A 25,935-nucleotide genomic window follows, 5' to 3' on the forward strand; every position below is an offset into this window, starting at 1 on the left:
ACAATTTAGATGACTTATACATCCATTCCTTTCAAGCTGCAATTCCTGCTCAGACTCTTATCTCAAACTTGCAACATCTCAGTGCTCCAATCTGGAAAATCAAAATAAAAGTGAAGAAAAATATTTTTCTGACTAGCTTTGTTCATGCTAATTAATCTCAGACCAATGAGTACTACTAATTTTTTATGGTGGTTATAACTAGTTTTGAAGGAAAACTACAGTGAGGAAGTGTTGGCAGTATGGGATAGATATTCCTCTTGAGGCTGAAATTTTTAGAGACACTGCTATCTTCACTAACAAATATCATTAGTCTAAAGAAGCAAGGAAAAGTTTAGGCTTTGCTCCTATTCTCTGAAAACTTACGTTGATTTCCAAGATTTAAGATAATTACACACTTTGAGAAGTCATAAGACAGTCCTGTGACACAGCTTGAGTCTATATGCTGTCTTCTGAGGTGTTCATTGCACTACAAGTAAAGATATTTTGTAATTTCCTGCAATACCCTTGATATGTGCTGATGTCACAGTCAACGCAGCAATATAAAAAACCAAAAGTCACTGTGCAGGTGGATGGTATAGTACTTTAACAGAGGCCCTATCTTCTTAGGATTATCTCAGAATATACCACATAGTAGGCAAATTTGAAAGCAAGAACTCAATGCAAATTTAAAATACTATTGCGTATGTGACAGAAAGTATGATTCTGAAAGATGCAAAATTTTGGAAAAGCTTGGAGCTTGTTCAGTATGAAGTCTAATGATGATGTATACTCAAATGTCACCAGTTAGCTATTTTGCTGCTGATTCTTTGAGCAGAAATGTCTTATTCCACAATGTTTATCCTGTAATCCCATACTGTCAACCCAAGAATCGGAATTCCCAACAGCCAACTTGCCTCCAGCTATTTTACCTCCTCAGCAGCTTTCAAGAGGCTGTAATATACTGTCAATACAAAAGCCAGTGGCTTATTGACAGGTGGAAGAAAAAAAAAAAAAAAAAAGGAGGTTTAAAAAAGCTGAATTAAATATCAAGCAAGACAACAAAGGAATGACTCCATGAGGCATTATTAGTTTTCATACAAAATTACTTACAATCTTTAAAAATAAAGTGAGTGGAAGCTATTCACATTTGTGTCACACTTAACAGGTTCTTTGAAATGAAAGATTAGACCTTAGATAAAAGTTTTTGGTGTATGATATAGGTTAATATCACTGTAATCTACTAGTTTAGTGCATATAGGAATATCTCCTTCACATGCCTAGCCCTAGTTAAAAAAAAATCTCACTTTTCCAAAGTAGTAAGGAAAACTAGTTTTAAATGTAGTTGAATGGCTATTTACCTATTGGAAGCCTTTTCTTTCACAAAGCTATAATGGTTTATAGCCTTTGATTCACTTCTGTGAGACTGCATAGTAGATATTAGCCTTGTAATGGGCATGGCATATCTTTATTCCAGCAGGTGACCATGCCTTTTGCAAGCTAAGGTTGAAGCACTTTATTTTTGATTTTGCATCAAGCTAGCTTGGATCCTCCTTCCTTCATGTGAGGAGACACGGAGACTCGTCAAGGCTTTAACCACTAGGGGGCTGTGTGAACACAATTTTTTGGCAACTTCTTGGCCCTTTACTGGTTCAAAAGGTCAGATGCGTTTCTACGGGTGATAAAATGTGACTCTGAAATAATTAACTAGATTTTTCTTATCTCTCCCCTTTGATAGAAAATGCATCAAATCATGGCTTAATTAGCCCTGTGACTTTTTTTTTTTTTTTTTTAAGAATGACCATAAATTACTCAAAATATTTGTTGGTCATGGTACTTGTATAAAAAAAAAGCAAAATCCTAAACAAACAAACAAAAAAAGACAAAATCCTTTTGAATCATTGTCTGAGCCTGAAACATGCTCTCTACAGCTCAGGGATCAAATTTAATCCTGATGAAGTGTGGACACTGCAAATCCTGTCCATAAGCTGATACATATTTTGCCTAATGAAGGTATCTGACGAATACCCAGAAAACAGAATGAAATTTCCACAGAAACACAGATAATGTTGAGATATATCCAATCAGCTTTTGTGAAAAACTAGTGTTGCTACTAATGTAGATCGTTTACCTTTCCCTCTTCTGACAGGCATAGGAAATGTACAAATAACAAAGATGGCAAAATCTGGTAAAAAGCCTGGAAACTTTGTAATTCACAGGGATGTTACATAAAGAGTTTGCTGTGCTTTTAGTCTGTAGTAGATACAGCAAAAGTCCAAAAGTCAGAAATGCCAAGCAGCTATTTCATACATTTGACCCATCTCCTCTTAATAGTATTTTAAGTGCCTGCTGGGTCATCAAAGTGTCCAGAAAGGAGCAGGAGGCAAAATGTCCTAGTATTTGTATTTCACATCACCTGAAAAGTTCCTCTAATGTTCGCTTTTTAAACATCCAGCCCTGCTCTTGTACTTAGACACTGAGTCTGAGGAAGGGGGCCAATTTTGACAGCACTAGTGACCTTCAGCGCCTTCACAGGCGGGACACGAGGGATAGCCAGATAGGCTCGGCTATCGGTACCTGTACGCAAAGCGTGATAGCCCTCTGTCACCTTCCTTTTGTCAAGCAACGCACACGACGCATTAGGTATCTGCCACCCGCTCAACACCGTGAGCGGGGGACGTGCGGGAAGAACGCTTTAAATCGGCTACAGACGGGGGTCAGCAAAGCTTTCGCAGGGGAAGGCGCCAAGAGGGGACCGACGGTCCGCAGCCCTTCTCCCGCCGAGGCGCTGCCCGGGCGGAAAGGTCGCCGGCGCGAAACGACAGCTAACGGCAACGCCTACCCGCCGGTCCCGGCCGCTAGGCAGAGCCCCGAGGCGGGCGGTACGTGTGCGGCCGCGGGAGGGCGCGGAACGGCCCTCCCCCCGCGCGCGCTCCCTCAGGGCGCGCGCGGCGACCGTTGTGCGCCCGGGCTCCGAGGGCCGCAGCGCCTGCGTTTCCCCAGCGTCGCCGGGGCAGGGTTTCGCTCGGTTTGGCTCCGTGTCACACACAGATGTGACTCTTGTCTGTTCCCTGCAAACGTACAACCGTGACGGCTCACCTCCTCCCGCCTCCCTCCCCCCCCCCCCCAAACGAAAAAAACCCACCCTTTCACAAAAATTTATTCAGATCCCACATCGAGCAGCAGCCGCCGCAGCAGAGCCCCGGGAGCTGATGGAGCAATGGGTGGGAAGCGGGAAACCGGCACCACAAGCAAAAACTTTTCATCTGCCTAACTTTTCGCTTCCCTTCTAACGCTCTCCCCTCTCCCCCTCCGGCTCCTTACCCCCTCCTCTGGGCTACGCTTCATTTTCCGCCGTGTCTTTCCCCTCTCTCAGCCCTCCCTCCACCTTTCTCCTTGCCGCCTTCTTGCTCGCTCGCTCCAGCGGCGCCTGGAGCTGATAAGGAAGAGGAAAAGCAGCGGGAGAGACCGCCGCCGCTGCGAGGAGGAACCAGGCAGAGGAGCGGGAAGGGGAAAGGGGAAAGAGGGAGGCAGAGAGGGGCGGCAAGCACCGCGCGGCGCAGCCGGCCGCCCTCACCACAAAGTTGGCGGCCGCCGCTGGGCGTTTTTGACAGCTGGGTGCGGGCGGCCTCAGCCGCAGCCCCCGCCTGGCACAGAAAGTTTGGGGGGGAGGTACGAGGCAGAGGGGGGTACTTTTTCGCTCCCGCCCCCCCAACTCTTTCCCCTTCCCTCTGCCTCCCTGTCTGGCGCCCTTGCCCGAGAGCGTGGGGTGCCGAGGAAGCAACGCTGCCCTCTCGGACCCGCTCGCAGCCTTTCCCCCGCAGCCTCCCCTTCCCTAGCCAAACAACCCAACAACAACAAACCAACCTGTGGAGGCTCTGACCCGAACCTGGGTCCCTCCTCCCATCACTTCCAGCTCTCCGCTGAAAGCTCTTTCTCTTTCTTTCTCTCTGCTGCTCGGGCTGAACTTTGGGGGCTGAAGTTTTGGAAGAGTCAGAGGGCGGGGGGGAGAGAGACTCTCGCTACTGCTGCGGCTTTTTTTTTTTTTTTTTTTTTTTGGGGGGGGGGTGTGTATTTTTGGTTTTTAAATCTCTGTTTTTTAGTTCAAATCACCTGAAGGTGTGAGGGTGAGAGAGAGGAGAGCGGGGCGGGGGGAAAAGGAGAGACGGAGAGAGAGGGGCAAAGAGAGAGAGAGAGGCGCTGAGAGTCGAGAGGCAAAAGGAAGGGTGCAGGCACTGCCGCTGAGAGGAGATCGAGAGACAGGGGGTGCACTTGACAACCAGCATGCAGAGATGGTAAGAAGTTTCCAGCAGCCTTTCGTTTTCATTCTAGCCTTTACTTTGGTTTGATTTGATTAATAAATTGTGCAGTAACACAAGCAGCCCTGCTCGCTATCCGGTGTGTTTCAGCCTTCAAATAAAAAAGCAGCCGGGCAAGACGAAGGGGGAGGATAATAAATAAATAAATCAGCCCTGTGCTGCGTGGATTGGGGGAAAAAATGACTAAGAGGCTGTGCTAAACTTTAAGTGAGTTTGGGGGGTTGAAATGGGATGGCCACATGCTTTTTGCCGCCTCCTCCCTCCACTAAAGATGAGGGGCTGGTGTAAAAAAAAAAAAAAAAAAAGTGTGCATATGGAGGGAGGGAGAGTGAAGGTGGGCTGGGGTTCAATCGGACATACGGTGGTCTGATCTTTTTTGGACACCACCTTCTGCTCGGAAATTAGTAAGATTTGCACACAATGTAAAGAGAGCGGGAGAAGGAGCTGTGTGTTTGTGTGTGAAACAACGCCTGAGGCAGAGAGACAGAAGTGTAAATCCACCTTCTCTCTGTAACTCTTTTTTGTTGTGCATGTGCTTGCAGTTTGCACCTCTCCAGTCAGTCACTGTTAGGAGAACTTGCAGAGTTATGCTGATGCCCTAACTGTAAAAGGGAGACGGGACCCCCCAAAAAAAACAACTTTGAGCAAGTTTTTGCTGCTTATTTCATGTGCTGTAGAAATGCACGTCTCCTTTAAAGCAGGGGTTTTGCAAAGCAGGGCTTGGGCTTTCATGACCTCTTAATTTAAACATTAAAAATCGAAATGACTGAGGACCTCATTTGACTGAAGTCCATTTGTCTGGGTTGTGATGTGAGGATAGGTTAAATAGCTGCAAATAACAAGCACGTTTAGAGCCGTGACTAAACTTAACATGCATAATGATAACTTTGTATTAACAAGTGGACTGACCTCACTTGGTGATGAACATTGATCAGCCTGTATTCAGTGAAATAGTATATTTCAATCACTGTTTGACTACTGCCTTGCTTTCAGTCAGCTTTTGTCACCTCATTCCAGGGACGTTATATATCTGCCTTGTGTGCCTTCAGTATACATATGTGCACGCACACACACACATATGTGTATATGCATGTATGTATGTATATACAGCACTCAATCTATAGATACAGTGTAAATCTGTGTGAACGAAGGGAAACCTTGAGATGGAGGGTTTGTATTTTTCCCTTCTCTCCCTAACATGACATGTCTTATTTCAGTGATCAAAGCCACAATGGGAGTGTAGGAGATGCAACTGTCAAATGTAGGCAACAATAATTAAAAAAAAAAAAAAAAAAAAGGAGGGGGAAAAAAGCAGCATGTGCCCAGGACTGTGGTTACAGTAACGCTGACAGAAATTAAAGTGGTTTTGAAAGCAGCAAGCGATTTATGATGGCTCCCATTTACCCTAGAGTCAAGCTGTTGTAAAATTGATGCACAAAAGACATCATGTAATAATCCGGTGTACCCAGGATTAAAGTGGCAATGAGTCTTTTTGTGTGTGTGTGTGTCTGGCCGACAGTTAAAATGGTTTGAAGCTATTTTTAAGTAAGAAATCAAAGCAGGATATTATATATTTCTTTTCCTAACCAGTATGTTAGCTATGCATAACAGTTGCTGAAATATTTTTTAGTGGAAGCAGGCTTTTATTTCTCATTATCTTCCATTTCTCCTGTATATTATAACCCATCTTCATAGACAAATTTTAAAATGGGGTAGCATTTTTGTCATAGTTTCAGAGTACAAATGTTCACAGTTTAATTACTGAGTTCATTTCAGACAGTAATATTTAATAAGCCTGATCAGCAGATCTGCACAAGAATACCAAGTTCCTGTAAAAGTATGTGGAACTTTCCTTGCCCTTAAAAATTGCAGGAATTTTTAATCTGAAATTTAATGGGGCATATGAGCTGTCTGATATACTGTAGTTTCATTTTAAGCTGTCCGGTATTAATGAACCATCTAGCTCTATGTACGTTTTGTTTTAAATTCCTAAATCACATTAATTTTAAAATTTACTCACTAAATATTTCAAGTAATCCATCTTTACCTGATCCAGGTGCAGGAAAATCTAAATGTAAATTATAAACTAATTTGTTATGAGCACAGTTTGAAACTTCTTTTCAGTCTTGGGCTTGTGAAAGTGTTCCTTAAGCACACATCTTACACACGTAGCAGAAAAACCCTGCCTTGGTACATTATGTTGTAAAAATACAACACTGTGACATTTTAGGGGAAAAAACCAAGCGGATCTATGTCTTTCATCACATTGCATTTTTATTATTGAGGTATTTGTGAAAGACTGGTATGTGATTACGTTAAACAAAGTAAAGGAACAGACAAAAGCAGAGATGACTATTGCTATATTAAAATGTAAGTGTTACAGTTTGAATTTTCTAGTGAGTTTTTGAGTTCAGTGCTTTACATAACATTTTGTCCTAATCTTGCTTGCTGTCAGAGATGTTTCATGGTTGTGCAATTGCTGCAGTCAAGAATGCCAATTTGCATTCCAGGAGTGTCATTTGATTACTTTTATCTGCACAGCTCGAAGACCAGCCCAGACCTCTCATTTCATCTTGCCATGTCACGAGTCAGTGCTGTGTCGTCTTTTCAAAAATCTGCCTGATTTAGACAAGAAAGAAAAGTACTTTCATGTTGCTGCCGCAGTCCCCTGCTAACTTGTCAGCAGCAGGATATGATTCACTTGGGCCCAGAAGAATGGTACAGAGACGAGGGTTAGGCGGTTCAATAAGCCCATGGACAGGTAGTGTGTGACGTCCCAAGAGAGCTTAAGTTAATGAAGAACAGGTCTGCTTAGTTCTTCACACTCTGACCTGGTGCTGTCCCCACAGTTTTCTCATTTGATCTTTCCCAGCAAATTGATCTTTTCTAGTACTTTTTTGCCTTCCAAGTTAGTCCTTGTGGGACTGAAATTAGCAGAGCAACTTAAGTTGGATAATACAGCTGTTCAGAAAAGAAGAAATTGAACACTACCTCATAAAAGGGGGAGGGGAAAGTAAGCTATTCTTTGTGTTGTTACTCAGTTTTCCTTTTTTTTTTTTTTAGTTTATTTTAGAAAACTTCACAATAGCCATATTACTTTGGAAGTTTTCTTTCTTTCTTATTTATAGTCTGTATGGATGGTCCATTGCACACTGCATTAAATGTGTATCGTTTAAATAAAACAAACATGCTTGCAGCATAGACTACAGGTTTGCTTTGGTATTTGTCAGTTGAACTTGCTTGTTAGCAATGATTTGCTAGTCTGTAATGAGGCTTTTACATTTGTCGTAAGACATTTTAAATATCAATTGCACATGCCAACTACATTATTTATAGCCTGCTAAATAACTGTAATTCTATAGTATCCAATACTGAAATGCAGTGGAGATTAAACAATAAAAGCCATTACAAACGGTATGTGTAAATATTATGGTAGGTGAAAATACAGTCAGCAAATTACCACTGGTATTACTGGTTTTCTGGAAAACCAGTGTATACAAACAATTTGGGTTTGAACTAAGACACTCTGAACTTAAAAACTGGGTTCTAAAATGGGGCTATGGTATTATCTATCATTCTATTTTACATTATTTTTCACTTAGTAATTGGAAAGTAGAATCGAGGTGTGTTTGTGTGTGTGTGTGTGTGTGTATTTCGATACATACATAGCTCAGTTGTCAAACAATGTCAGATTTCAAACTAGAATTTGGTAAATGAAGTGAGATTGGCAATGATTAAGAGTGTCTTTAGTATGCTGCACAATAATAAGTAGTATTTAACTTTCTGTATTTCACAGCAGATGTTCTCACATATTATCTATGTCCTTTCAAGCTGTAGAATAGAAAACACTGCTGAATGAAAACAAGAACATTTATTATGTAAGGGAAATACAGCTCTCGCTCTCTCTCAGTATTACTCTTGAAAATGGGAAGGAACTGTAAAGGATCATTGGTCAGTTAAGCTCCTTTGCAGAGCTAGAGGGAGCTTTTTGATTTTACTAGATACCCCATAGGTAAGAAAAAGGGGAAAAATATTCTGAATAGGGAAGGGCTGATTACTAACTTTTTTCCCAGAGCCAAAGACTTAGAATTTAGACTTTGAGGTGGCTTTATTATATGTTACATATACATGTATGTCACTAGGATTTGCGGCTGACTGCAGATCTTGTGAATTTCCAGCAAAAGAGAAATGACCAAGAGCAAAGTAATTACATTAAAACAAGTCCAAGTAACACATTGGATTTTATGCAAAAACAAAATTTATATTTTCTTCCCCTCAAAGGTGGGAGATTCTGGCAGTGTTCCTTTTCCTTTTTCACATTGGGCACTGTCACCAGAATTTGAAGTCTTTTCTTCACTGCATGAAGAGAGTCCTGACTTTCAGTCCACAGGTTTGCACAGGGCTTTTGATTTAATGATTTAATTTGATTTAATCTCCACTATTAGTATGTGTTAGGAAAAAATGTGCATGTCTGGAGATACAAAAAGTCCCCCATAAAATAAAAAATAAATAGAGTATATCTGTCATTTTGGAAATGTGTATCACTTCCTAATCTAGCCAGGAATTTGTACTTAATTTAGAGGAATAGCATTTAACATGGCTTAATAAAAAGCATCTGTTTAAAACTTGTATTCTGTGTGAGTTTCATCCCACCTCAATTCTGACATATTTGTTCTAAAAACGCATTGATCATAATTGCTGCTTAATAGTTATATGGCAGCTTTTATAAATATTACTTTGGACAAACTTATTTACCTTTTAAATAAATGATATAATACAGTAAGATAAACTACCAGATTTGTCTCCTTTATCTCTCACACAGTAGCCATGCTTATTATGTGCTGTGCTAGTAAAAAACTTTATTTGTTGATTATTAGAATCTTAGTGCACTCAGGAGTTCTGCTGTAATTTAATGTGGTTGTTCAAAAATGTTCTCTCATTTTAGAATGTTTCCATAGTACTTTCATGTAAAGATGGCATTTTATACTCCAGATATATGTGCAAATACTCTTTTTCTTATTCTGGGTAAATCAAGGTTTTTAAGAAAGAATTATTTTAATCTGCAGCATCTATTTCAGTACTTCTCTCTTGACATACTTTATGTAAAAACCCTCACAAATTCAGATAACAGTATCAGATTTGTTTCTGATTTGTTACTTTAGAGAGTTGTTTCTGTTTCTTTTTAATTTTTTTTTTCATGGAGTTAACATGTTCTACTATATATTTGAATCAGATTTGTAGAAAATTATAAAAAGCTAGAGAAGTTTAAAAAAAATGCTGAGCATTGCAATTATTTTTTAATTATGAAAAACAGAATGCTGATTTGTAAGTCACAAGCCAAAAGAAATCAAAATGCCATAAGCTAACCACTAAAAAGTTTTTAAGTCGCCATAGTCTGGTGCACTGTCTGGAAGTTCAGCTATGTTTTTGCAGTGTGTTACAATTGGTTATGTCTGCAGTTCTGCTGCATATAAAACTTAGGAAGCTAGGCCTGTTAGAATTCTTCAGCTACGGGGAAAGTTTTAGACAGTATGCAAAGCATATTATGAACTGTTATCAGCTGTAAATGAAGCTGAGTATATGTACAACACCCATCATGCTGTCAGCTGGAATCACACTGAATTAGTGTTACAACTTTATCATATTTGCCAAATATGTATTATTTTGAAACCTGTGATTTGTGCTTTTAGTCAATGCTTTTTAATGTTGAATACAAAGATGTAACAGCAAACAAAAAACATTTTTCCCTTTTTGTGACCTGACATTTGCCAAAGTGCCCCATGCTGAAATTTCTTTTCAGTATCTTTTTTTCTTCCAAAGCCAGACATGTACCCAGACACAAAAGCCTCTGTGTATAGCAAGCTGTTTTAAATATTGTGACTCGGCGATGTGCTGTCCTTTCTCTGCTTGAGCCAAGGATCTCTGCTCAGTGTCTGTGGATTACCAAGTCCCTTCTTTATTGTACCTCTTGTCAGCTATTCCTATTCATTTAACCTTTCATTAGTGTCTGTGCAGCTTCACTGTCTGGAAAGGCAAGGAAAAACCTAAAGGCCTACTGTCACAGTTATTAGATTTCTCGGTTACATCCCAGCAACCATAAAGGAGTAAGAGTCAACACTATTGTCATGCATGCTGCTATCCTGGGGTGCAACTCTTCTGTGCATGTCAAGGACATGTGCCACATGTTGATAATGCATCCCAGGGATAAATGCATGACATGGGGGATAAACCAAGGCTGGCACTAATGAGCTTTGTAGGAGTTATTGCAAAGACAAACAGTTGTGAAGGAATTTTGCTTAAAACACTGAAGAGATGGACTTGCATTAAGTGTTGCCAAGGTTTGCTTGTGAGGTACTTGTCAATCATGTTAGTTTCCTTTAAGTGCATTTACAAGGGAAAAATGTTTTATATGACTAAGAAATGTGTTGCTTTTCCTTCTTTAAGCTGTCAGGATAAGTATTCCTCAGTAATACATTTTATGACTATTTCTTCTGTTTACTTGGTTTAGGATCAAAACCTGCAAATCTTCCAAATTACTTCAAAGAAATTCTACAAATATGAATTACAATGTATTTTGAAATATTCCTGTTAGCAAAGCTTCAAGTTCACCCTTGATGCTGTAAAAGCATTGACATAGAATTGTCTGAGGCATAAATTTGACTGAGAATATCTAGGTGCATCTAAGTAGTTTCTTCTACATTTGCCACCCAGAGAGCCAAAATTATTACTTACGACAGTGCTTCCTTATTCTGATGAGGTACATTTCCATTTAGTCCAGTGCAATAATCACATGCTTTTTGCTTCTGAAGTTCCTGTGATGCCCATCTTACCTACCTTATTAACCAAATCCAACTGAACTCTGAACTCAGTTTTTACAATAGTAAAAAAATACATTCTTATTCCTGACGTCTCTATAGTTGACCTTTAAGAATGCATCTTAATTACGTTTTTATCAGTAGCATTATAGCAATGTGATACATAACTTCATATGACTTTCATAAGAATATTTTGGTAAAAAAAAATTAGACCTATAGATTTATAATTAAATTATAATTTAATAACTCTCCTTAGTTTTATGTAAAGCATAAGGATCTAATGTTGGTCCTATTCATAGCAAGATTGAAAGTGGGACTAAAGCCACTGAAATCAGTGAAGTTAAAGCTATGTGAAACTCTTGAATAAAATCTCAACTCCTTTGCACTTTCCATATGGCACAGTAAGAGGATTTTAAAGATGATAAATCTAGCGGGCTACAGGAAAATTCTTACAACTTCTTTGTTTCAGATGCGCTGTTTAGATTGATGTCTTCAAAAAGTGTGACTGGTCATCATTTATTAATAGGAATTCTGGACTTTTTAGTTTCTCTTTACATTTCTGATATGAAAGATATGGCTGCAGTTTTTGCTTTGGTTCAGAACATCGAAGCCAAAGTGACCGGCAATATAGTAGTTGATTGTGGGAACAAGTGCCTCCGAAGAAAATAGTGTTTGAGAGAAAATTCAGCAAAAATAATCTTTTTATTTTTCTAATTTAAACACTGGAAACATTTGTAACACTGATACTGAATTCCGCTTTCCTCAAATTAAAAGAGAAGCTGTTACATTTTGTGATTTGAATTAGACAAATATTTAAATGGAACAAAATCTTCAGACATGAGCTGGAACAAATGTAGTAGCGCCTACTTAGTTTAAAACATCCTTTCATTACCAGACTGATATTAGCTTTGATGAATCTAAAACTTACTACATGGTTTCCAAATCAAAGATGAAAGGGCCAGTTAGGAATCAAATAAATTTTCCTGTTGAAATGTAGCATTTGACATTTAGAAGGATGTGCTCAGCATGATGAACCACTTCTCTTTAGTGCAACTAGCCTGGTGATTTTTGCAATGAAACTACTTTGAAATTGAATTGGGGTATAATAAATTTAAGGTAAATTAATTTGGAAAGCCTGATTAGTGCCATTTTTTAACTAAAGGAAATATTTGCCTGAAAGCATTTTTTCCCCCCTCTATTGTTGATACATGCCAATTTTCATTGCAAAGTAATTACTTTTGTAGTTGTTTTGATAGACTCTTACTAGTCTAACTCCATTGGCTTTGTTGTGGCAGTGTGCCAGTTTTATTGAAGAAGGGTTTTGGGATTCATCTCACTGTGAAGTTACCCCTATGTTCCTAGTACCACTCAAATGGGCATATAACCCCTCTGTATGTTTGAACAGTTATTATTAAGTACATTAATTTATAGTCTACAATACAGTTGGGCAGTGCTTTTAGACTGATCTGATGCCAATAATACATTTCTGAAAGCCTACTGATAATACTTAATTTTCCAGAATGAGATTCGGCACAGAATCCTAGAAAGCATCATGGAAAATCTTTTGCTGTTCTGCTGAAGATGCTAAGAATTAGTAAAAATTAGCAAATATTACTTAAGTAATAGCAAAAACTTAACACCTTTCTTCTGTGCTAGGCCATGACCTTATTTTAGTTAGCAGCTGTATTTTGAGTTGGCTTTTGAAGATACCTTGTTTCTGATGTCCCAGACAATATGCCTGGTCAAAATAAATGACACTACAAGCCAGTTGGCTAAGTGATTACATAAGCAATGTGAAGAGGCAGAGGAATTTATGTTCTTCAGTACACAAACTGGCATTAAGATTTTCTCCACACTTTGGTGCAAATATTAAAAAGCAATGCAAGAAATTGCATATGTTATGTAACTAAAGGCTTCTAAGGGATTTAAATCTAAGCTGATGTAGTTCACAGAGTAAGACAACAGGATAGTTAAGTAGGAACAGGAAGCAATAGCAGATAAGTGATGTGTGATTTAAAGGTTTCTACTCCTTTACGTAAACTAGTCTTCTTTTCTAACTTTTGCCTTTGGAATGTAAGTTACAATCTTCTGTATTTCCTCTATTCCACATGTAACTTGCATATCAGTGGTGAATCTCATTTATCAGCTAGTATAGTTAAATGATTTATGGTATCAAATGATTATTCCATAAGCAAGAAGTTCTTCAGTTGCTGAGTGGACGCTCAGAGAAGATGCACATATGCGCCCTTTTTGTTGCTTTTTGGAATGCTGTTGACAGTATAAGGGCAGCAAGGATGGGAGTGAGCTACTTGGTTCTCCATGGTTTGGCTTGGGGATCAGAAAGTGGCAAGAAGCTCTTTGTTATCTCCTGCTAATTGACAGTTTTCATGAATACTCTAGTAATAGTCTTTTGATTAAAGATAAGAGGAAGAAGTCTCTGTGATGCTGGTGACAGCAGGGAAGGAGGTGGGTGAGGCTAATACTATAATGCTGAAAGAGCTTGAACAGGTTATGACTCTAGTCACCATAGCAGCAGGGCAAGAGACTTGCTTCTTCCCTACTCTGCACACCTTTCCTGTCTGTCATGTTACTTGTGTGTGGAATTTCATAGCCCTTTTCCTATGAAATGGTTCACAGGTGTGGGCACTGTGGTAGGATGAGTTTTGCATAACCTGTGAGTTCTATGCAGCATTTGGAAGTCACTGGGCTATATGGAGAATTTGTAGGCATGTTGGATAAACCTGTGGAACAAACAAGCAGTTACTGTCTTCCCACTGTCAAACAGTGAGGGTCAAAAATATCACTCTTCTCATACAGTTGTTGCCAGACCCATGAGGAATCTAATCACAGTAGACTGAACAGTTGCAAGAGAGAAACTTGCTGAGCGGTGAAGTCAAGAGAACTGCTCTTGTCCTCACCGTCATGGATTTAAGGCTCAAGGATGTGACGTGATGCAACTATTCACTTTCAGACTTCAGTTTTAAATGTAATTGGTTTTTAGGATTGATTCTGCTCTTGTGGTGATAAGTTTATAACAAAGGAACACAAATTTAGCCTTGTAACAAGCAAAATATGCATGTTTTGTTGGGGTTTTTTGTTTGTTTTACATATTGCAGGAATGATTTTAATGTAATGTGCTTTTTAAAAAATGTATCAGTGGCACATATGGAAAGATGAACTACAGATGTATTAGAAGAAAAAAAACTTTCAGAAATTCTGCTGCAGCTTTCCTCTGTGTTTGTGTGGGGTGGGTATATGTGCATATATAGAATATATTATGGAATATACATACACCATATGTGTGTCTTTATAAATGTATTAACATACAAATATAATATACACATAAGTACACACAGAGTACACACATAGTACATACATACATACATGCATGCATACAAAATACATTTAAAAAAATATTTATGTATAAATAAAAAGATTTTTCTGGACAGACATTTTTGTTACCAGGAAGGTTTTTTGGGCAGTTTTGGTTCTTGAACAAAAGTAAGACATAGATCAATCCTAAGAGGTGTCTGTGAAAATTAGTGCACTGCTAGAAGGGAAACCAAATATTGTACCTCCCTTTAATCTTAGGAGAACATTTTAGGAAGTACTGGTTTCTGTTTGGAGTTTTGTATTTCTTATTTTATCTTCGTTGTTCTTCAGCTTTCTTATCTATTATGTATATTATAAAGCCTCTTTCTCAACATTGTCCTACAATCCACTGTGTTTCCTTTGAGAAATATATTATCTTATTCTGTGATTTGAATATGTTCCCATAAGCATTACTTAAACCAAAGCCAATATAGTGAACTTATGTCTTATAAATATATTACAGTAATGATAATGAGACCTGCTAACAGCCAAGTGTCTGATATCTCTCTAATTCTGGGAACTAAAGATGACCATACCAGCTCTTGTGGATATTTTCACTGGAAAAGCAGTGTCGGATTGGATTTGTAAAACAAATCCTGCATTTTTCTCCTAAATTAGGGATCTCCTCTCCTTTAAAAGCCTGGTGACTTCCATTTATGATGATGATATTGCATGAAAAGTACACCACTATGCCTTTTGTCATACATATTTGTTGTGGTTTGGGCAGCTAAAACAACCACACAGCTGTTCGCTCACTCCCCCCACGCCCACAGTGGGGGAAAGAATGAAAAAGAAAAAGGTAAAACTCATGTGTTGAGGTAGAGACAGTTTAATAAGACAGAAAAGGAAGATAATAGTAGTAGTAGCAGCAGCAGTGGTAACAATAATAACAACAACAACGATAATAGTAATATATAAAACAAGTTATGCACAGCACAATTGCTCACCACCTGGAACCAATGCTCAGATAGTTTCTGAGACACACCACCTCCTGGTTAACTCTTCTTAGCTGTATACCGAGCAGGACATCGTATGGTATGGAATATCCCATTGGCCAGTTTGGGTCAGCTGTCCTGGTTGTGTCCCCTCCCAGCTTCTTGGGTGCCCCCCGCCTTCTTGTTGGCAGGGCAGTGTGAGAAGCTGAAAAGTCCTTGACTGCTGAGCAACAACTAAAAACATCAGTGTGTTATCAACATTATTCTCATCCTAAATCCAAAACACAGCGTTATACCTGCTGCTAGAAAGAAAATTAACTTTATCCCAGCTGAAACCAGGACAATTATAAAAGAAGAATGACCAAAAATGGTCTGGCATTTCATTGACTTGCAAAAGAGGATCTTCAATCCATTTATCTTGGGTTCTATTGCTGTTATAAAGTACATTGAAGTGTATTTTGATTGTATTATCATGGGAATGTTTTCACAATGTGCACACTTATTTAGTTATTGTTATGTTATAAAAAGTGTCTCTGTATTTAGTGTGAAAAAGATTGAGAATTGTGAAGATTTTAGGAACCTGCTGTTCCTAGTAAGACAGTCTTGGGAAAATAACTTTATAACTGAGGCTACTCATAAAATAGTGGGAAATATCAGGTGTTGGCAAAATGTGGTGACAGGGTGGGAAAAACATAGAAAAAGTTCATAAATTATGTAAAGATTAATGGAAGCTCAGTTGAAATTAAGTCATGTTACTCAGCAGATGTAACTTCTTTTACTGTTACTTAAGTCATGTTACTTAGCAGTTCAGGATGGAGTGAACAAATTTCATTTGCAGTTTATTTAGAATTAGCTGATGGAACGGATCCTCTCTCATCAAAGCAGTCAGTACCAGATCTCACACTGACTTCAAAAAATCTTTTGACTTTTTAAGTTCCTGATTCTTATGAGTATACCTACCAAAGAGTGTTACTGCAAGGTAACCTTTGGTAGGAATTTACAGCTTTTCAACTAATTTGCACTGTCCTGATCATATGTAGCTTACTTTACTTTCAATGCTGGCAAAGCTACATGACGTGTTCTGCAAGCTAATTGATTCACTGTAAGTCTGCATCCTGATCACCTGATGTTTACTTCTTTGTGTAGTTGTTTTCTAATAGTCCATGGGTGTTTTGCCATTGGCTTTCATGAGCTTAATGTCCAGTCGTAATTACTAGGGCTGGAAAATAGTATGGCAGTGGTGTTAACACTTTGCTCTGTAGGGGTTATGGGAACTTGAATCATAGCATATATTCAAGAGGGTTTTTTAATGTCTTATGCTAAAGACAGCCACTCCATGAACAGTATCTGAGTCACCATGATAGTAATCCAAAACCTCACAGAACTGAGGAAAAAACATTGTCTGGAAAAGAAGTCCAGTCATCCTTCTAGAGTAGCAACTTGTAAGAACTAAAAGGGCGGCGGGGGGTCAGGATTTAGTATAAGTGTTAGTCGCAGAGTTAAAAAACCCCACAACTGAATACATATCAGTAAACGTGTGGTCAGCATACTGTTATCATCTGTAGCATGTAGTCATATGTTTATTGTGAAGGATGGAAATTTGGGTAATAATGTAATCCTATGGTATACTGTAATATTCTCAAAACACAAGTCTGTCTTAAATAGACCAAAATGTATGGATAAACTTGATCTGGTTGATCACTGGATTGCACATGTAGAGCTCTGTATGATTATTTGTTGTTCTGAGGTGGATTGTAACTCTGGAATGCACTGAATTACAGTATCTTCGTATTTATTCATACTAGCATTACACTATTACTTATTTACAGCACTTGAAATGCACCAGTGCCTTTTGCATGCAGGATCAATGCCCACAAAGTATGCAAGATGAAGTCTTCCCTTCTTCTTAGGTGAAACTAGTCTCCTAAATGTATTGTGTTTGTGAGACTGAGCGAAATCATGGTTTAGTTTCTGAGCCAGGCACAACTTAGACAAGGCTAACACAGGTTGATATTTCTGAGTTGTATTCAGATGCTGTCAACTTTGCTTCTTTCTTCCCCAAGATTAGGTTATTTTCCTTCCTGCTATGTTTGTGAAATGAACTAATGCTGAATGTGGCCAACCCAGCTACTATGCAGGTTGTTAAGCAATCTGCTTCTGGGGTGATGTTAAAGGAAGACTTAAATGGTTTAAGTGACATATTAGCCCAGTTGTAATCAACAAACAAACACTTAACTCTTTCAGCTTAAAAGGAATAGGCATCTGGTGCTGTGTGTTCTTCATGGGAAGCCCTGTCTTTGAAAATTTTATTTCTTCCCTCATACAAACATAGTGTGTGACATCACAGGCACACTCTTTCCAAGTATTCAGCAAGGACCATGTTTTCCGTTAAGTATCTGAAGGAGGAAAAAGAGGGTTATTGTCAGGTTTTGTCTAGATGGGACATGGTATATGCTGACAGAAGAAATATTTCTGCCAACAGTGCTACATCATCTGTCTAAGTAATGTTAGCTAAGTTGACGGAGGTAGCATTGCTTTACTCATTTTGGAAAGCCAGTGTATATTTTTTGTTTTAATTCTGTCTAAAGAGTATGAAATTAAAGAAGTTATGCTGTTAACTTTTATAGGATAGGTACCAAAATTGAAGTATCTGTTTTGTTTGTGTATTAAGAATATGTAAGCTGTTCTCTAAACACTAGAAAACTCTAAAAAAGTTACTACTGTGTCTTATCCAATTATTAGCTTTGTGAATTTCAGCCTGGCAAAGCTTATTATTTAACTTAGGGTGTATTTTCCAAGACAGCTGCCCCACAAATTTATGTACTTGGAATTTCGTTTACAGAGACAGGTTCTGTGTTTCCTGTTACAGAAAACTGATTGTGTGACTTCCTGTTGAAAAAATGACATTAGAAGTACTTCTTTATAGGGAAGATGTCAGAGCAAGGAGACACTTTCAAACATCTGAGAAAGTTTATTTAAACTAGTTGAAATCTAACTCTTTTTGTAGAATGAAACAAGACATCCATAAGGTTAATCCTATGGACATTCCCATTGTATGTCGTTTGGTGTCTTGTTGGTTTCTTAAATGAAAACGTTTAGAAACTAGATACCTTATTGAGCTACTCTGAGTTCACTTATTCTGAATTTCGTCCTAAAGGCCCTTCCAGGGGCTATTGGTTGAAGGCATGTTGATGATATGTCTTTGACACTAACGTTCTTTTTTTTTTCTAATGCCAAGATAAGTACTACTTGTATAATCCTTGCCTAATTTATTTTAGAATTGATAGAATTTGGTGTTTCATCCCAGATTTAAGATCCCATGCCCAGAGTCATTAAAGAAATCTTCTTTGATTTATATAAATGTTTTGTCATAATGTAGTCTTTAGGGAAGAATTACACTCTTTCACAAAAAGAAAAGAAACCATTGAAAGGATTGAGTTCTTTTTTTGTTTTGTTTTGTTTTGTTTTGTTTTCTTAATTTGTAATATAGGCCATTTTGGTGCTGCAGGGCAATATATTTTTCTCTCCAGCTTATGAAGGGTGTTTCAGCTGAATATGCTCATACCTTTAAAAATCATTTGGTGTGAGAACTTTTTAAGTTAGAGGGTGGGTATTTTTTCTTTTTCTTTTTTTTTTTTTTTCCGTCTATAATACAGTATACCCTGCCTTTGAGCCTTCAATTTAAGTCTTCTGTCATATACTGCCAAAAAGTTTGTTCAGAGCTCTGTCTGTGTTGAAACATGCATGCCTGTCCCAGTGTCATAACTAATTATATACCTTGTATGCTTACTTCTAGTAATTGGAAAGTAGACCTACCGCAGGATAAGTTTTAGTATTAGATTGTATCTTGGGGACATGTTACAGAAATCAAGTTTCCACCAAGCAGCAACTTGAATTTGTAAACAGATATTACTATTTTAAGTGTATCATCTCATGATTGTTTCTCGACATCTGTGTGTGTTTGTTTTAAACTTGGGGAGAGGGTATTTCTGCACTGTACCTCTGCATGCACAGTAATTATAACCTACTTCTCTTCAGCCACAGTATTCTGAAGTGTCTGCTGTCTCCACTTGAAATGAAGGCCTCTTGTTGCCATACTGTCTTTCCGTGAATATTGTTTAGTGGTTCAAAACTTCCCAAAAATGTTTCTGTGCATAGTGCCTGACTAAGTTCTGCTTGGCTGCAATGCTGTTTTGAGTTCCTTGCTTTAGCAAAAGATAAAAAAAAAAAAAAAAAAAAAAAAAGAGAGACTGGCATTTCGATCAGGAGAAGAGCATGAAAGAGTTACAAGAAAAAGCAATGCTCCTTTCATCTTTTTCTTTGCAGCATCCTTTGCTTGTGTTTTGAATGTATGTATATACATATATGTGTGTTTGTGTATCTATAAATTTTCCTAGGTACATGCAGAAAGAGAGAAGGAGCCTTGTGGTTATGTGTAGTTCTACTTTGCATGCTCACAGCTAGGCTAGCAAACAATGACTTATACGTACCAGCATGTATAAAATATGTGGTCCTTGTCCATGCCTGCTGAATGAACGCTTTACCAGTCTTAAGTCTCAGAGCTTCACGTCTTGTCGCAATTAAAGTCTTAGGACTGAGCATTTAATGCTAACGATAGATTACAGTATTGCCAGGATGTGTTCTGATTTTGGTCTTTGTGGAATTATGAGAGCACATTTTTATGGGAGTTGCATAGCTACTTGCTGTTGTGCATTAAAAACTGTTACTTTCATAAAGTTTGTGTCACTGTTTTGCTAAAACAAAAATGGTAGTTCTTGAATTTCTCATAAAGGAATATTTAAAATTTTTAGAGAAAATAGAAAAATAGTGGATATAACTATGATAACGATGATAGTTTTGTAGGAAAACTTTTTTTTTATTTGTTTGATAAAGAAATAAGTTCTTGTCTCTCATTATGTGAAACTTTAGGTGTTTTTTTCTTTTCCAGTTAAAGATTTCTTAGATAACTTACTCATTATGTAAGTTTCTGTGTTACCTGTTAGTTTCTGTGTTCATAAAGAAGCATAATTTTGTCAAATGAGTGTTACTTTGTGGCATCTTTAAAACTAATGTGTATCAAATCACTTACTTTGAAGGGTTTTGCCAACAAATGTATTTTTTAAGCAGTTCCAGTGTCTTCTTGGGCAATTTTATCTTCCATTTTCGTCTGCATGATAGGCATTTCTTAGATGGTTCAGGGGAGGAGAAGACTGGGTCAGTCTGACCAGAGAAAGTATAATGCTGTCCCACATTCCAGTTTTACATGGCTTCAGAACTGGGTTAATATTGCTTGCTAAGAACTGCATGTAAGATTTTAAAGTGATTTTTAAACTTCAGTTGTCTTTTTCAAAGATATGCAAAAATCTAGTCTCCTAATTTCTTCAGAAAACTAAAGGATTATCTACCAATACAAAAAAAAGCACACTTTATATACAGTTGGGTTTTTAAAAAAATACTTATCTTGTTTGATCTTAAGCCATTTTATTCTCTTTCTTTCTCTTCTGTTTTTGCAACTCTCCACTCACGCATGGATTTGAAACACGTAACAGGAAACTAAGCCAGCTATTCCAGTGATGTGAAAATTGAAGATAGAGTTGTCTGAGAAACAAGCACATCTTACTCAGCCACTGGGGAAGAAAGGAGGCTGGGTATTTTCCTATACCACAGTCTGGGGAATTCGACTTCTGTATATATTGTTCATTCTTCTCCTCATTGATATCTATTTTTTTCCTTTGGTTGCTGTAAAGGAAGAAGTCAGTTTTGTCCCTATCCTTCAGTCACTTTGGATATGACTGTTTTAGCCTTCTTTCAGCCAGATGAGATATTTATGGTTTTCTGTTTCTCCCTAAGCTTCTGATTTTTAAGTCCACCTTTCCTCTGGAAACCTTATCTCAAGATTTCCAGAGCAGTAGCAGAGAGAAACTGACATGAGAATTTTCACTTCTGGTCACAGAAATCTTAGTTGACAATGAAAACAAAACTACAAGTGGTAGCAGAGTGCCATGGAGCTATAAGTCTGAAGGGTCAGATAGATTCGTTTTGTGTTTGAGAGGCCTGTCATGTCACAAGGATTGAAATTTGAAGTATGAGCTCCAGATTTCTAAAAAGTTAATGACCCATTCCTGAAAACAATTCCTACATGCCCACAAATCTGAGAGAGGTTTTCAAGTCCTGGCAATTAGTGTATATCAAGGTTTCTGTATAAGGAATTAGAATGTAAGTTAATCAGTCCAGTAATGGAGAATGAGACAGTTAACAGCAGTATTGATAAAGTAAATGTTATCTGACAATAATAGAAACCACTGTATCACTGGTTGTATCAACTATCAATGGCTAGTTGACAGGAACATAAAACTATTGAACTATCTAAAATAACTAGAGAAACGCTGCCTAGAAGAAAAATTACTTTTCTTTGTAAAAAAAAGAAACATGCAAAAAAATGTAAAAGAACACATGATAGTATAAGGAAGTTTGGCCTTGTGGTGTTTTCCGTAACATGTAGCTGAACATAATACCAGATTTATTGTGTCATTGTTCATGTGGTAGACCTTAGCACTGTTATGCTATTCAAATGTTTAGATTACAAGACCACAGAGTTGATAATATCCATTATTGCAATAAAAAACACAAAGTTTTTCTTTCTTTTATCTACTGCAATGATAATTAGTAAGCAGTGCAGTAATTGTCAGTTTTTCTACCGTCCCCTTTTCTTAGGGGAGAGCAATGCAAGATCCTCTGTGGAAAAGAGAACTCAGTTTAATTTGCACAAATATGGCTTGATTTTGAGGTAAGCATGTGTAAACAATGCAGAAATGGATTCAGCTATGGGAAATGAGAAACAACTTTTGAGATGTGGCCATATTCTGTATCTTAGTTCTGGAGTTATGAGCTTAGAAGAACCAAAGGAAGTTTTGCAGCACTGGTGTCATCAATATGGTACAAACAGAAAAATACAGGTGTGTTTTACCAGTAGTTATTTAGTCTGCTGCTGTTTTCTCTCTGTCATCTGTTGTCTCAGTTCCAAGCTTCCAAACAACTTTTGATACATACAGAGAAAACTTCTCTGTGTCAACATCCTTTTTGAAGGTAACTTATAGTACTGTAGTGCTTTACATTTTTCTCCCCTAATTGATTCAATTTTTAAAGCAAGTTTATTATAGTTTTTTTGAATGTTTTATAACACATACAAAAAAATAGTAAAACATTGAAACATCCTGTTTGATGACATCTTACTTATCATTGTGTATTTACTCTATATAAATATTGGAGCATATAATATCTGCATCTAATGTACATGAAAAAAAATGGATGGAAAAATTCAAAAGACCTATGTGTATGGCAGAGCTGTTGTCTTTTGCTAGTATGCAACGTATTATTGAGTTACGTCTCTTGGGAAGACAGAGAGCATTTTTAAGCTCCACAAAGTTGAATGACTTTTGTTGTGCAAAAATCCCTAAAAACAAAATCCCATCAAACCAGACCCCCAGCATCTGGTTTTCATCTGCTCTGATTGTATCAAGAGGAAACAATCCCATGTAGATGAAGAGTTGTATTCACCATGACTTAGGTCCCTAGTGTGTTTGCAAGGGTTGAAAGAACAACTATCCAGAACTTGGAGGAACACTTGTCTGACACAGTTACTGAATGCAACTTTTTTTGCTTTACAGTGTCACATTTGTATTTCCCTCATTTTTCAAGAGCTTTGTTGAAGCTAAAAGTCTTTTTTTTTTTTTTTTTTACCCAGAGTCATACACAGGGACATTATGCTTTTGTAAAAGAAAAGTGCTGTTATTTCATGCATATCAGTACCATCAATACCATATCAGTAGTCTCTCAAGGGGAGAGTGTGGGTATGATCCTCTCCATTAATACTTGTTCCCCTTTCCTATTCCCACAAATGCCTGCCAGACCTATGATATAGTAACAAAAATTTAGTGGTGAACAGACTCAGAAACATGATTGGTGCTGTCTGGACTGGAAAGGAAGGATTCCAGAAACATGATAGATGGTAAGATGAAGCCCTTCCCCAGTGCGAAATGAAGTCCGTGCCTAATTTGGAGATAACAAAACATCTGGTTCCGTGAGTGATCAGACTTACTCTGAAGATCTGCAGAAGACTACGATATGTCTTGTTCATATTTAGTATTTTGGAGTGCTTGAACTCCAGCTGTGTCCCCTCTGATAAATGATGAGCTGTGAGAGAGAGATGAGCAAACTTCAGGTGCCTATAAGCAAGAGGCAGCAGGAACAAACCAAGTTAGTGACATGGAACATCTAATGGATTTATTTTAAATGGAAAAGTGCTTCCCTGAAGCCCTGATATTTATATCAGTGGGAAACGAACCATAGTAAATTCAACAGGTGCAGGCAGGAGCAAGTGTCTTCACTGGTTTGAGTAAAAGAATAGGGTTCAAATCAGAGTGAATTAAAACCAAAGCAGTCCAACAACTAAATAGTCCAACAGTCCTTAATGTTGCCCGTAAATCAATGTAAGATGCTGTAAAATACATTCTTGTGAGAGATTTTGTGTCAGTGCATTACTCTGAATACTGATTTGACTCCCTGACTTCAAAAGAGGTTTGTATCTGTCCTTAGAACTTTGCCAAGCCATGCCCTGTTTGAGGTACCTTCTTACAACTTGTGTATGCTTCTTGTGCTTTATGATCCTCTGTTTTCAGTAATGCCTGATCTGGACATTTTTTTTCTCGGAAGATGTCAATCAGATTAATATTTCTGGTTGAATTGAATCCCATGTGGAAAAAGTAGGACTTTTTAGCACACAGATTTATAAGATATGATTTAATGACTTCATTGTAAGAGTGCAGACTTTTACCAGCTAAGGCTGTGGTTTCTCTACATGAAAATGTTTTCTTCACCAGATGGAGCCTTAGTTAGGAGCATTTGCATTCTCTTGAGCCCCTCTACATGCTCAAGTGCTTCTTCTGAACTCTTAATTAAAATAGGCAGTTTATTTGAAGCATGCTTTCTCTTACTCCACTATCCTAACTAAGCTTTGAATCAATCAGTCTTTATGATTATTTTGAATAGTAAATTATGCATACCAAAACTGGACAGAGGAAAAAAAAAGTAGGTTGTCTGCAGAATGTTTGTACAAAGCACCCACAATTCTTCCCAGAATTCTATACATTATCTGAATACTACCTTCAGTAAGGTGAAAATGCTCAGACCTTAGTTTCATGAAGAAGATGGCTGTTCTTGAGGTTACCAGAACATGCTCAAGCGTAACATAAAGTAAGTTAACAGTCTGGTACTGGGTCTTGAAGTTACTCAGAAACATTTGTTCATAATAATCCTACTTCACAAAGTGAAAGACTTTTTGATTGCTTGTTTTAGGTAGTGATGATTGCCAATTATGACTGTGCTGGATATTGAGAAATGCTTAGTCAAAACAATGCAACCTAGATAGATGGGTCTGTGAATTGCTTATGGAGGACTAAATAACCCGATTGCAAAATCATACCTCACACTTCCCTTGTGCTATGTTCAGTCCATGAGATGGTTATTACCTGTGTTGATATAATGAGTTAACATTGGCTAAGGGCCAATCTCCCACCCAGCTGCTCACTTACTCCTTCACTCCTGACTCCTCTAATCCCCCCAACCAGTGCAGAAGGATACGGAATGGGAGGTTTGTGATCAGTCCATAACAGCTTCTCTCTGCCACTCCTTCCTCCTCACACTTTTTCCCAACTCCAGCATGGATCCTTCCATGGGCTGCAGACCTTCAGAAAAAATCTATTCCAGTCTGGGCTCTCCATGGGCCACAGTTCCTTCAAGGAAAATCCACCTGCTCTGGTGTGGGGTCCTCCACAGGCTGCAGTGTGGAAGTCTGTTCCAGTATGGTTCTCTCTGTGGGATGCACAGGGATCTGATGCCTGGAGCAACTCCTCCACCTCTTTTTCTGACCATGGTGTTTGCACTGCTTGTTATTAGTCTTTTCCTCCTCCCCCTCTCTCTGTTCAGTGTGTTTTGCCCTTTGTTAAAGATGTTTTCCCTGAGGCACCCCCATCTTGGCTGCAGGGCTCAGCTGTGTCCTGCTGTGATTCCATTGGAGCTGGCTGTGTCCACCATGGGACAGGCCCTGGTGTCTTCTCAAAGAGGCCACCCTTGCAGCCTGCCTGTTGCCAACACCTTGATGCCTACATCAGCACAGTTGAATAAGACAATATGACAGTACTTTGCTTCAAATTAAGATTTTTTAATTTTTTGCTTTTGCATTATGCTGAGTGTTAAGATTGGGAGTTTATGAACTGTTACTCTTTTGTGGTGTTGTATATGAGTTGTTTGGGGCTTTTTTGCTTAACTTCTGAGTCATTCCTTAACTTACGTGTTTTATAGATTGGTTGTCCACACCAATTAACATGGAGGAAATCTAATTAGTTACACAGAAAAAGTGTAGTTTTTTGTTGTGTAGCTCTTTTGATATCAGAATATGTGTGCAGCCAGGCACGTGTGTAAGCAACAAGGTTTGTGAAGATATGGTTTGCAATAAGTCCT

General features: G+C 38.2%; 1 protein-coding gene and 1 long non-coding RNA gene across 6 annotated transcripts in view; one reads left to right on the top strand and one right to left on the bottom strand.

Annotated features, from left to right (window-relative positions):
* LOC142599593 (uncharacterized) overlaps positions 1-3,977 on the bottom strand; it is a 45,311-nt gene extending 41,334 nt beyond the window's left edge. The window contains exon 1 of the long non-coding RNA XR_012833173.1: positions 3,844-3,977. This is a non-coding gene — a long non-coding RNA (uncharacterized LOC142599593). The remainder of the gene's footprint in view (positions 1-3,843) is intronic.
* BNC2 (basonuclin zinc finger protein 2) overlaps positions 3,154-25,935 on the top strand; it is a 341,926-nt gene continuing 319,144 nt past the window's right edge. For 2 of the 5 annotated variants that reach the window (XM_075741075.1, XM_075741082.1), the window contains exon 1: positions 4,070-4,271. In XM_075741075.1, coding sequence (XP_075597190.1) covers positions 4,269-4,271 — 3 coding nt within the window. In that variant the 5' untranslated portion in view covers positions 4,070-4,268. Of the gene's footprint in view, positions 3,201-4,069; positions 4,272-7,141; positions 7,309-25,935 lie in introns of those variants that run through there. The other 3 variants (XM_075741074.1, XM_075741084.1, XM_075741076.1) reach the window with 3 other exon arrangements.

This window comes from Balearica regulorum, chromosome Z (assembly GCF_011004875.1).
Source record: "Balearica regulorum gibbericeps isolate bBalReg1 chromosome Z, bBalReg1.pri, whole genome shotgun sequence".
NCBI classification, from domain to species: Eukaryota; Metazoa; Chordata; class Aves; order Gruiformes; family Gruidae; genus Balearica; species Balearica regulorum.